The sequence below is a fragment of the Labeo rohita genome, chromosome 2 (assembly GCF_022985175.1).
Source record: "Labeo rohita strain BAU-BD-2019 chromosome 2, IGBB_LRoh.1.0, whole genome shotgun sequence".
NCBI classification, from domain to species: domain Eukaryota; kingdom Metazoa; phylum Chordata; class Actinopteri; order Cypriniformes; family Cyprinidae; genus Labeo; species Labeo rohita.
The window spans coordinates 26,841,645-26,855,603 of NC_066870.1; the positions used below are offsets into that span (position 1 = coordinate 26,841,645).

The following is a 13,959-nucleotide window of genomic DNA, read 5'->3' on the forward strand; positions in this document are numbered from 1 at the left end:
ATATATATATATATATATATATATTTTATATATTATACATTATATTATAATATATACCGACTCCAAGCTTTTAAATGGTATAATGTATAATGTTACAAATGCTTTTCATTTCAGATAAATGCTGATCTTTGGATCTTTCTATTCATCAAAGAATCCTGAAAAAAAAAAAAAAAAAAAAAAAAGTACTCAACTGTTTTAGATATTGATGATGATGATAATAATAATTTAAAAAAAATGTTTCTTGAACAGCAAATCAGCATATTAGAATGATTTCTGAAGGATCATGTGACAGTGAAGACTGGAGTAATGATGCTGAAAATGTAGCTTTGATCACTGGAATAAATTACATTTTAAAACATATTCAAATAGAAATCAGCTAATTTAAATAGTAAAAATACTTCACAATTTTACTGTTTTTGCTGTACTTTGGATCAAACAAATGCAGGCTTTGTGAGCAGAAGAGACTTCTTTAAAAACATTAAAATCTTACTGTTTAAAAACTTTTGACTGGCAGTGTATAGAGAAACATTTTGACAATCTGAATAAAAGAAAATAAATGATTCTGCATTATTTCTAAGTCAATAATCAAACAAGGAAATCTGCGATATTGAGCAAGTGAAGTGCTTTGTACAAAAGGTCAGCTGTTCTTGTTTCCATTTAAGAACAAGAAGCTGTTTGGATCACTCTAAGATGAAGCTTGAAAACATGATCATCAGGTTTTACTTAGGGAATTTACACAGTTTGTTTGCTGCTGTCATTACAGCAAAAGGGCGACAAAGCAAACATTAAAACATTCTTGTTCATTTTTCACTCAAACTGTTGCACTGGGATTTTACTTCATAACAGAGAAAAATGCATTAAATCTAAGAGTACAATACAGCGGTCTTAGACATTTCAACCCCATGCACTGCAAGACAGATTCTGAACTTTGCATATAAATGTTCAGATTCTGAACTTTGCATATAAATGTTCTTGGAATAAATGTTCCAAGATGAGCCAGGTCCTGAGCAGATTTCCAGTCCTGACGAGGCTGAACTGAGGCCCTAAAATAGTTCCACTCTTCCCTACAGTGGTTCACTACAAGCCTGAGAGGAACAAGAAGGGGGCCAACTTAGCAATTACACAACTTGTTTATATTCAATCTGCCCTTAAAATCTCGCACAAACTGGTTTCATGATATTACTCAATCTTTTATTTTCAGTTTTAATAAAAGGTGGCATAGATACACCCCCAGGTGTTAACTTATCTACCGCTGAAAACTATGCTGTGATAAGACACACCGTAACACACTCCAAATATGTTCTTTTCATATTACTTGAGAACAAGCCAAGCATATCTTGCAGATTTTATTGCAGGTAAGCCAAGCAAGATTTTAAATAACAAACACATATACATTTTTTGTACTGAAAGAGGCCTAGAGTGTAATAAGGCTGATTAAAGCCACATCAGATTATTACACACAGAAAGGTCTGTAGGTAACATATGCAGGTCTTAACCTAAAAGTTACACGAGTTTGCTCTGACATACAGTAGCCTAACCGTGAGACACATGGATGAGAGTCCCAAAATGGAAACTGGCAGAACTTTGAATGCATAAATTTCATCCAAACCAAAGCTATATTTAGAAATCTGCAGAGCAACAAGATAAGAAAAAATGTGCTTGGGGTTTAACACAGCTCACAAATCAACAAATAAGACCTGAAATTATCTAAAATTCTCCTTACGATACCGTGCAACTTGGAGCATTTCATCTGATTTTCTTCCAATACCTTAACGCCAGAAATACAACTGTATTTTTTAACTTTCCAAAAAAGATGTAAAAACTCATTTGTTGGGTGAACTGAAGATAAGCCAATGTTTTGTTTGGAGCTGAACACAGCCAAGTGTGTCAAAAGCATGCTTATATTTATTTAGCTGTTGCAGGAAGTCTTCCAAGAGCACTAAAAAACAACAAGTGGTACCTAATTACACAACCATTTAAATGACTACTGCCTGATTAAAACCAATTACTAGTACATATACGGCATGTGTTTAGGCATTAAAGTATTACTATTTACTACAAAAGTAATGTAACTACACTACCAGTCAAAAGTTTTTGAACAGTAGGATTTTTAAGGTTTTTAAAGAAGTCTCTTCTGCTTACTAAACCTGCATTTATTTGATCCAAAATACAGCAAAAGCAGTAAAACTGTGAACATTTATACTATTTTAAAATAACTGCTTTCGATTTGAATGTTTTATACTATTTAAAATAACTGCTTTCTATTTGAATGTTTAAAAATGCAATTTATTTCTGTGATCAAAGCTACATTTTCACCATCATTTCTCCAGTCTTCAGTGTCACATGATCCTTCTGAAATCATTCTTATATGCTGATTTGCCCTTCAAGAATTTATTATTACTATTATTATTATTATCATCAATACTTAAAACAGTTGAGTACAAAGATCAGCGTTTATCTTAAATGAATTTTTTTATAACATTATATACTACACCATTCAAAACCTTTTGTTTTGGGAAAAAAAATATATAGAAATTAATACTTTTATTTAGCAAGAATGCTTTAAATTGATCTAAATTGATGACAGCTTCTGAACTTGCTATTCGTCAAAGAAACCTGAAAAAATCTACTCTGCTGTTTTTAATGTAATAATAACAATAAATGTCTTTATTCATAAAGCGAATCATAACATTAGAATGATCTCTGAAGGATCATGTGACTGGAGTAATGATGCTACAAATTCAGCTTTAAAATCACAGCAATAAATTATGCTTTAAAATATATTCAAATAGAAAAGTTATTTTAAATAGTAAAAATATTTTAATTTTTTTTTGCTGTACTTTGGATCAAATAAACAGGCTTGGTGTGCAGAACATTAAGAAACGTTTGACTGGTAGTGTATATTAAGCATTTAAATAATCCACTACACACTGAGAATACACTCTTTATAAATAGTAATAATCAGGCATACTACAGTAATCTAATATTTAGCATTCGATTCAACAAATTACTATTCAGCGCACCGCCTTGAGTTGACATAAAATAAGTGACTGATAAATAAAGACTTATTGATCAGATGTTCCGTATTCACTGCCTCGGTGTTTACCGAAAATTTCTGAGTGGTTTGCTAATCAAATCTGCGGTCTGGTGATATCAATCTACAACAGTTTGATATCAATCTACAGGAAATTTTAAAATGACATCTGCGAGCTCCAGCTACAAGTTCGTTGCCAAAGCGGTGCACTTTCCAAACTCATAAAGATCGGATCAAAGACCTCCAGTCAAGTTTCATGACTTCTGTGAACAATAAATAAAAACACAGCCCTATAGGTCTTGACTGATCTGATTAGGATTTAAAATCCTCTTGCAACTCTGTCAACGCTGCAAATGGCTGCATGAAAACAGGGGCCTGGCTGAACTTGAAAACCATTTCCGAGCCTAGCAGTTCGAGCTACAAATAGATCAATGCTGTCCTCAAACGATCGATAATCTGCCTTTAGGGTCAATGCGCACACTCCACATAATCGATCGTACCATTAAAGCCAGTTTGAAACGATTAATCCAAATCAAAACCACCCAATATTTGATTTATTCGCCCCTTGCCCTGCAATGTCCTTCTGTCTGGCTCTGCTTTACCAAATGTGTCACAGTGGACAAGCGCTCGATAACGTTAGTAGATTTAACGTAACGTTCGTCATTCACACAGACAACACTCTTGTAGTATTAAATCCGTATTCGTGTGGAAAACAAAACGAAGCCGTTAAGTTACACTTACTTTCTCCATTTGTTTGTTGACAGTTGCAAACGGTGTAGACAGACGCAACCAAAACAATCAAAGTCCGCAGCTGCATTTTGACCCCGGGGAAACCGAAAATCTGTCCAAAAATCCCCTCCGAATGCGTCTTGGCGGTGGGTAACGACCTGTTTTAATAGTCCAGTGTTGTTTTGGGAGATAAAAATTAAAAAGAAAAGAAAAAAGCCCTCTGTCACCCCCCTCAGAAAAAAATGGGCGGAGAGGAAAGTTCAACGTGTTCAATCCGCCGCACTGACTGATGCTGATACGAACACACGCTCGAGCGCTAAGCTAATGACAGCGCGTGCTGCGACTTTCATTCACTGTAAAACAATCCACACGTATAAAGCAGGCGCACTGCATCATTTACAATGAGCGGCCGAAACATTTCCGATCGATTGCATATATTTGTCCAGCACTTGCGCAGATTGCTACAAGCCTAGCGAAAAAAAAGGAAAAACTGGCGAAGCACGGGGAGGAATGGCTGCGCACACGGAGCGCAGGCCGAAATAATCAATTGAGCGTCTGCACTAGACTTTTTTGTTGCCGCGTTTCGATGTATTTTTTAAATGGAAAGATCTTATAGTTGTAATGCACAGTTTACAGACTTATAAGCTCCTGGGAAACGTTTAAGATTTGCAGGTTTCGCAACGGGCTGACTTCAATACTTTTTCCCAGGTTCCTGCTGACAGCGAGCTTTCGCCGTAGTGCGATTACGCGGTAGTTTCTCCGTACTCTGTTCCTCACGGCGATACAGTATCGTATCAGTTCTGGGGAACACTGCAACCGCTGAGATTTCCGCAGGACTTCTAGTCCAAATACTCCACATGCAGTCTTTCCACGTCGCTTTTGCTGGTGAGCAGTTGCTTTGCTTCACAGATCAATACAACGAAGTGAAGCGGATTCCGCAAACCCCACTTACTCGTCTTTAACTCTCTCGAGGAGAATAAAAATGCAAGAAAAATGCCTTTTTATGTCCCCACGCTGGTTGTGGCTATTGCAGTGACATATCTCCTCTCTCCAAGGATCCCCTTTCCTGTCTTTGCGCCAGTAAACAAGACCTGCCAGAGAGGCAGATAGAGCACAGGGGAAATATGGACTGGAATTACGGACCGCACTTTGCTATTATAAAACACTGGCTTCTAGGTAAAGCATCGACATTAAATTATGTGTCCACCGTATGAAAAAAAAAAACGTATTTATATGTTCCTCATTGTTAATGTCGTCCTGGTACTGTCTCGTTTACCATTAACATGGTCGGAAAAAAATAGTTTATATTAAGATATGTTTTATTAGATATAATATGAAGGCATACAATGTATTCACATTAAAAAAAAAGAGCTAAATCGTCGTTACAGTGATGCAATAATGGGGCAGATCTGTAAACATTAAAACTCAGTTTCGAAGTAAAGACAAACAATGTGCATGTTAATAGTTTTAGTGTGGATAATCGTTTAGTATTCTTTTCTGTGTGAGGTTATATACAATTTTATAAGTTCACTGTCATTATAACAAAACCAAAAACTTCTGTAAAAATGGTGAAAACTATACAGCTAATAATACACTACGAGTCAAAATATTTTTAATGTTTTTTAAAGAAGTCTCTTCTGCTCACCAAGCCTGCTTTTTTATTCAAAGTACTGCAAAAACAGTACAATTTTGAAACATTTTGATGATTTAAAATAACTGCTTTCTATTTTAATATATTTTAAAATGTAATTTATTTCTGTGATTTCAAAGCTGAATTTTTTAGCATCATTGCTCCAGTCGCATGATCCTTCAGAAATCATTCTAATATTCTGATTTGCTGCTCTGTTGAAAACAGCTGAGTAGATTGTTTTTTTCAGGTTTCTTTGATGAATAGAAAGTTCAGAAGAACAGCATTTATCTGATTAGAAATCTTTTGTAACATTATAAATGTATTTACCGTCACTTTTGCTCAATTTAAAGCATCCTTGCTAAATAAAAGTATTAATTTCTACACTAGCTCCAAGATTTTGAATGGTATAATGTTACAAAGGCTCTTTATTTCAGATAAATGCTGGTCTTTGGATCTTTCATCAAAGAATCATGAAAAATGCACTCAACTGTTTTAAATAATAATAATAATAATAATAATAATAATAATAATAATAAATTCTTGAACAGCATATTATCAGCATATGAGAATGATTTCTGAAGGATCATGTGACTGAAGACTGGAGTAATGATGCTGAAAATGTAGCTTTGATCACAGGAATAAATTACATTTTAAAATATATTAAAAAACAGTTATTTTAAATAGTAGAAATATTTCACAATATTACTGCTTTAGCTGTATTTTGGATCAAATAAATGCAGGCTTGGTGAGCAGAAGAGAATTCTTTAAAAACACGAAAAAAACTTTTAAAAGGTTTTAACAGACGAAAAAAATGCTAAACTTCACATTTCTTCCTTCAAGCACTCTAAAAAACTGCCCGTTTCATCGATTTTTGCTTTCCTAACAAAATAATGAGGCACAAGTTGAAAGAATTTTTTTGAGATAATCAACATTTTGCTTCAAATTTACATTAAATCTACAACCTGTGTAATTTAATGTTATGTACAAAGCATACCGAACTTAATCAAACTGACTGATTGAATTCAATGATTTTAGATGCTCTGCGGTGTCTTTACTCTCACATAATAAAATCATTTCAGCACAGATCAATATTTCATGTCCATTTACTTGTGCATTTGGTAAGCAGTCATGCTAAAAGCGAGATAATGTATAGCCAGTGGGTCATTATATTTTACGTCACGGACGTTATTACCCAGGGTTTATTTAGTGATAATAGAAATAATCTTTAGTGTTTTAGACAGTGTACTCTCAGTCTCACACCATCAAGCATTAGATTTCATTTAATTTGTGTCTTTGTTTTATTGTAGTTGTCCTTTAGTTTGTTACTTGCATCTAGATTCTTCTTATTAAAAACGAAGATAAAATAACAAAAAATAACTATGTCATGATATAAATTGTTGTTGTGAAATAAAATGACTATATCATGAAATAAGATTTGGCTTTATCCTTTACTAACTTATCAATATAGCAAAGATCTCTACATACCTGTAGGCTCGGTAGTTGTTCATTGGTAGTATTGGTTCAGTAGTAGTATCGTGATATTTTAGTCAGGTATCGTATCGAAGTCAAAATTTTGGTATCGTGACAACACTACAAGGTATAGCTTCAAGGTTCCTTTAGGTAAGGGGTTTAGAAAATTATTAGTTTGTATTACTAAAACATACTGGATATAAATCTGTATTTGACTCTTACTGAGTCAAGTAGTAGCATGACTGTATTAGTTTAACTATGTTTTCCAAAACCAAGGAAAGTCTTTGGAAGGAAAAAATGGAAAATATACGTTGGCTGTAGTTCTGTTGAACTTACAAGCCTCTAAGATGGAAGGAGATCATCATAGAAAAACACTGTAGACTATGTCAATAAACATACACATCCTGGCCATCAGTGAGAACTGTGTTGGTAAGAAACAGGACTGTTTTGTACAAGGTGATAAATATGTTTATGCTGCCGCACATTCCTTACAGCTCTGATAAGTTGTCCAACTTCATGTTGTTTAGGGATATTGTGGGTTCAGCAGAAGTTAAGCTAATTCGGCAGCATTCGTAGCACAATCTTGATTACAACAAAAATTGGACTTTTTTGTGAAAAAAAAGCTGAAATTTACAGGTACAGTCAGATTGATCTAAATGTTAAAATACTCAGTTTCAAAAGCAAAGCCACAAGACGTAAACAATACATGTTAACATTATGTTAGTTAAAAAATAGCTAGGCTTTGTGCCATGACAACAAAACACCACAATCTCTAAAATCACTGTGAAAAATTATGAAAACAACTTTGCTTTTATTAAATTGTAAACTTCAAATTTCTGCTTTCAGGTCCTCCAAAGGTTTCCATTTGCAAAAATAGATTTTGCGGCATCAAATGCATTGAACAATACATTAAACATTATGCCACAAATGCATTTGGCTTAAAATAACTTGTTTTGAAACCTGAAATATTTCTTTAACACACCCATTTATCCATATAACAATACAGAAAATCAATTAATAATCCCTGTGGCCATTCATATTACATTTGAATCTGCTATTTTGCCAATTGAATTCTGTTCTGGCATAGAAGAGCAGCTTGTTTCCATCTTTGTGTGTACACAGCCACAGGCCGTGTCTTAAAACAAATCACACAATGCGTAGACTGACTGATGTCTTCCCTTCCTGATGAACATGAGAGAGAGGAGGAGGCACAATAACATCCCCAATCCCTCTTTGCCCTACAACCTGTTTACATCCTCTGTTCTAAGAACTGCTACCATTATGTGTGGGAACACCACGTTAAACCCTTCCAAATGTCAGGTACACAGAAAGAAAACAACTTCATCACCACTCAAACTGAAAAAAAGACACCAACACCTTTGCAATATAAAATACATAAAAGCTTTTGGATATTTGTTATGGAGCGATAATGGACTGAATCAGAATTATTCATCTGATGCAGCAAATATACAGATGAAATATACACTACCGTTCAAAAGTTTGGGGTCAGTACATTTTTTTTTTTTTTTAAAGAAATTAATACTTTTATTCACCAAGGATGTATTAAGTTAATAATTAAAAGTTTATTAAAAGCTAATAATAAATAATTTACATTGTTATAAAATATTTATATTTTGAATAAACACTGTACTTTTTAAACTTGTTATTCATGAAAGAATCCTGAAAAAAAAAAATCACAGGTTCCAAAAAATATTTGGCAGCACAACTGTTGATATTATCCAACATTGATCATTCTAATAATAAATCCGCATATTAGAATGATTTCTGAAGGATCATGTGACACTTAAGACTGGAGTAACAGCTGATAAAAATTCAGCTTTTCATCACAGGAATAAATTCTATTTTAAAGTATGTTAAAATAAAAAACATTATTTTATATTGTAAAAACATTTTGCAATATTACTGTTTTTTTCTATATTTTTAATCAAATAAATGCAGCCTTGATGAGCATAAGAGACTTCTTAAAAAGAATATTACAAGTCTTACTGACCCCAAACTTTTGAACGGTAGTGTATATATATACAGATCGACACTTGGCAAGGACAGGATGATGATTCAGCCTGTAAGCCAATGACAGCAACCGTCATGATATGTATGAGGATTACACCAAATACTTGAACTACTTAAATGGGATCATGAACAGTCTGCTGACCACTCATAACATGATATTCATAATCTCAGATTAATTGAAAGATACTAATAAATGCTGTGGTGAAATGAATGAATGAATAAATAAATACATGCACCAGTGCGGGGTCAGAAATGAACTTTTTTCAGGGGCATTAATTTTTACCTTTAAGGACAGTTTTCTAGTTACCTTATTAAACATATCAGTTTTTATGTCAAATTCGTAAATGTTACTAGCAGGGTGGGAAATTAACGAGGGGTTGTGGCAAATATGCCACCAAAATGAACAAAAACGTCTCATAAATTCAAGACAGAAGGCAAAAAATGCCCCTGCACAATTAAACAACATAATACGGCTGTTGCATTAAAATGAAATGAAGAATGAAAATTTGCGGAATTACATTTAGATTCAATTCCATCATAAATTAAAGATAAATTTCGTACCTTTAGTGATTATAACGGGAGATTTTGCATAACTTGTGCTGCTACCGTCATGAACCGGCATGTTTGTCTGTGAATCCAGAATGTGACGTGCCCAAAACAAAACGAAAATGTTTTTATATAGTTTTCTATATCGATATTAATAATCGTTATTACAATATAAAGAGCAATAATGTACTAAAACGATTTTTGTCATAATATTGCACTTCTATGAGCTCCAGTCTTTAATTAGATACAGTTTTATACAGTCTATTGTTAGACAACACTGATTAAAGTAATTGGGTAAATTTAAGTATTTGACATTAAAGACAACATATGGTTTTTATAATAATAAGGTGATTATAAAAATTGCTTTCACAAATGTAAAAAATACTAATACAAATATTGACCCTTAATGGAAAAGTTACAAATGTTTTGCCCATTATCTTGAAGTTTGGAGGCATTTTTGTTCATTTAAGTCTAAGAAAATATGATTTTAATATTTAAACATCCAACAAGGACTAGTAGAAATCTAGGTCGTTCGCTGGTCTGTGCTACTTGCCATCAGAGTGGTCTGATCTGATTTAATACCTTAATTTCCTCTCAAATTACTCTCTCGGTTTTTTCAAACATTTATATTAGGAGCAAATAGGCATGAATGAAAAAGAGGAAATCATGAGAGTAAATTGCTAAAGCTCACTAATCGCTTCTTTATAATATGTGGTATAAGGTCACCATGACAACATGCTTTTAAATTTCAGGACTGTGTATTGTGTTGCTTCTGGGGCTGGTGGATTGGTTAAATGATAGTGGAGATGAGCAGGAAAGGTCAGTGAAAATAACTCGAAAACATGACACTTTTAGAGATGGGCTAAAAATGAACACAAAATAGAACAGGATGTTATTTCTCTGGTCACGTATTATCCTAAGAACACAGGATGTTCTATTAATTGCTTTATTAAATTTGCTGCCTCGTGTTGTTTTGGACTAAAAGGAGAACATGAAGTATTATCAAAATTACACGTAAATGATTTTTATTTTCTTGCTTACTAATTGAAATGTTGTTGGGAACGACACACGTCTGACATCAGATATGAGCCTAAAATGTTTCTTGAGCACCAAATCAGCATATTAAAATTATTTCTGAAGGATCATGTGACACTAAAGAATTAATTACATTTTAAAATACACTAGTCAAAAGTTTTTGAACAGTAAGATTTGTAATGTTCTCTTCTGCTCACTAAGCCTGCATTTATTCGACCCAAAGTACAGCAAAAACAGTAAAATTCTGAAATATCTTTACTATTTAAAATAACTGTTTTCTATTTGAATATGTATTTTTTTAGCATTATTACTCCAGTCACATGATCCTTCAAAAATCATTCTAATATTTTGATTTGCTGCTCAAAAAAAAAAAACAAAAAAAACATTTATCTGATATAGAAATGTTTTGTAACATTATAAATGTCTTTATCATCACTTTTGATCAATTTAAAGCACCCTTGCTAGATAAAAGTATATTAATTTCTATAATTTCTTTCCAGAAAGCAGTTATTTTAAATAGTAAAAACATTAAACAATATTACAGCTTTTGCTGTACTTTGGATCAAATAAATGCAGGCTTGGTGAAGAGAAGAGACTACTTAAAAAAAAAAAAAAAACAAAGTTAAAAAACTTTTGACTTTTAGTGTACATTATAAATAAACATGTATCTACCTACCTCTATCTCTATATCTACATGTCTTGTGATGTGGGGAACATTTAGCTTAAATTCAGTTCAGATAAGATGCGGTTTACCTAAAAATAACCTTTCCTAGCTAGCTTCAGGAAGCGCTCAGTGCTGAGTAACTGTGTTGATATCTGTTAACTCTACGCTTTTCATTATTCAATTAGAGATAAAACATGAAACAGTTATTATGCAACGTCCACATCACCACAGGAGGAAATGAGGCCAGCTATAGGGTAATAAAAAGGACAACACGTAAATATCAGCAGGACGCATCACCTATGTAAAACATGTTTGCTGTTCCAGAGAAGCTGTCATTCGGTCTAATTAAATCATTTCTTTGTGTATTTAGCAGGCTAACTAATAAAACTCACTCAATGCAGTCCAGTACACTTAATGCTGGCATTCGCAACCCAAATTTGACCTGACAGCACAGTCCCATGAGCGCTGACTTCTTTTGTTTTAGCAGAATACACACCCGCTGAGGGTTAATGCTCAACCTCTGCCCTTAGTTAGCAAAGGGAAAAGGCAGAAATCTATACATATCTGCTTATAGAATGGGAAAGGAAACAGAACAGGAGGTGAAGGCAGCCACACAGGCTCCCGTACTGGACGCCTGTCAGGAATGAATTTCAACAGAGATTCACCCCAAAGGTTCCTCCATGCATTGCTATCTAATGTAAATATATATGCTGGGGCCGAGTTTTATCAGTTCTCTGTCTTTACCCTTCCTACGTTTCCCCTTCAGAGCCGGTTGACAGTAGTGTCCTTCTGAAAACAGAATGTATCCTGTTTCTGACCCCGTCCCTGTTGCACTGACCCTACAGCACTCTAATAGGTCTAATAGGATTACATGTGCTGAGGCTGCTTCGAAAAACCGTCCTGAGCCGCTATATCGCCTGTGTGAAACCCTTAGACACCATGTTATCTCTGTAGTGTAAGACAATGGATGGAGAGACAGTGATTTTAAAAGAAACTTCAAGACTCTGTGTTGTAGAAGTGCAGGGCAGGAGCGTTGCTTTAGTATTATTACATTATGCAGTAATAATAATACGTTTTTGTATATTTCAGTTCTGTTGGAGCAGTCTAGCCAGGTTTAAAGATATAGTACATCTAAAAAAAAATGTGTAATTAATTACTCACCCTCATGTTGTTCCAAACCCGTAAGACCTTCGTTTATCTTCGGGAACGTAAATGAAGATATTTTTAATGAAATCCAAGAGATTTCTGACCCTGCATAGACAGCAACGGAACTACTGTGTTCAAGGCCTAGAACCAGAATAAAAATTTCCTGATAATTTACCCCCCACCCCTTCAAAATTGTCCTACATTGCGGTTTTACCCCTTTTTGTAAAGGGTGTTTGATCATCTTTGCACGTTCACTTTGTAAACACTGGGTTGGTACTTTACTGGACGATTTTGAAGTTGGAGGAGAAAATGAGATGGGAGTTTTTCGACATACCCTAACTGTATTGAACTGAGTGCACAAAGTATGCAAGACGAGCATTTGAGGCTAAAAAGTATATAAATTGTGAATTTTTTGTAGAAAATAACCTATTATTTCACTATATAAGACCCTTATTCCTCGGGTGGGATCGTGTAGAATCGTCTGAAGCTGCATTTTTAACCTTCAGTCCACTAAATGGAGAAAAATCCTAAAATGTTTTCCTCAAAAAACTTCTTTGCAACTTAAGAAAGACATGAACATCTTGGATGGGGGTGAATAAATTATCAGGATTTTTAATTTATTTTCGAAGCGGAGTAATCCTTTAAAACGACGTATGGGTGTGTGGTGCTGCTGAAGTGGCGTTCTGAGGTAGAACCCGGATCTGCGCCTTGTTTACAAGCAGAGAAATGCACAGGAATGCCTTGAGGTACTCTCCTGAGGACGCTTAGACTGACATTGTAGAAATTGTTGTACGAATTGTTGTACGAAAGGTATTATCGTAGCTTCATAACATTACCTTTAAACAAGCTCTCGGATTTCTATCAAAAACACCATTTGTGTTCTGAAGTCTTAGGGGTTCGACATGAGGGTGAGTAACGGTAATCAATGACAGAATTTTCCTTTTTGGGTGAACTAACCTTTAAATCAAGTTAAATTGGAATTTTGACTTGTATGAACCTGACGTGAACCTGATTTTTGTAAGTATGCAGCTGTGAAAATCTTGTATTTAAAATATGTGCAAAATATGTTAAGTGTAAAAAGAGTCTATATGACGACATGTGATATAGCTGTGGTGTTATATTGTGAAACTCTGACTCGTCTCTTCAAACTGTTTGTTTCTCACTTATCATGTGTGATTCCACCATCTTGTCAGAGGCATTTCTGTCACATGCTGCTGTTGGTGGGAAAATTACGTCAGCTACTATACTGACTTCATATTAGTCCAAAAAAATGGCATATACACCAGCATCGAATCCGCATCACGAAAGGCGAAAGAAACTTGTTTTGAGCAAAACCACAAATGTCTTCAGCTGCATCACGTCCACTTTACAAATATGCTGGACACTGCTACCCTCTGCTGGATTAACATGCTTTTTCAAAGCAGTACAGGTGTGTCTTTAAACATTTGTGACCCTGGACCACAAAACCAGTCAATTTAACATTTTTTTTTTAAAATAAATAAGCTTACTGTTTGTTACGATAGGACAATATTTGGCTGAGATGCAACTATTTGAAAATCTGGAATCTGAGGTTGCAAAAAAAATAATAAATAAAAAATAAAAATATTGAGAAATTTGTCCAAATTAAGTTCTTAGCAATGCATATTACTAATCAAAAATTAGGTTTGGTGGTAG

At 34.2% G+C, this 13,959-nt stretch overlaps 1 protein-coding gene across 1 annotated transcript in view; it reads right to left on the minus strand.

Annotated features, from left to right (window-relative positions):
• insra (insulin receptor a) overlaps positions 1-4,857 on the minus strand; it is a 65,093-nt gene extending 60,236 nt beyond the window's left edge. Inside the window, exon 1 of the mRNA XM_051126286.1 lies at positions 3,776-4,857. Coding sequence (XP_050982243.1) covers positions 3,776-3,851 — 76 coding nt within the window. The 5' untranslated portion in view covers positions 3,852-4,857. The remainder of the gene's footprint in view (positions 1-3,775) is intronic.
• Between the last annotated feature and the right edge of the window lie 9,102 nt (positions 4,858-13,959).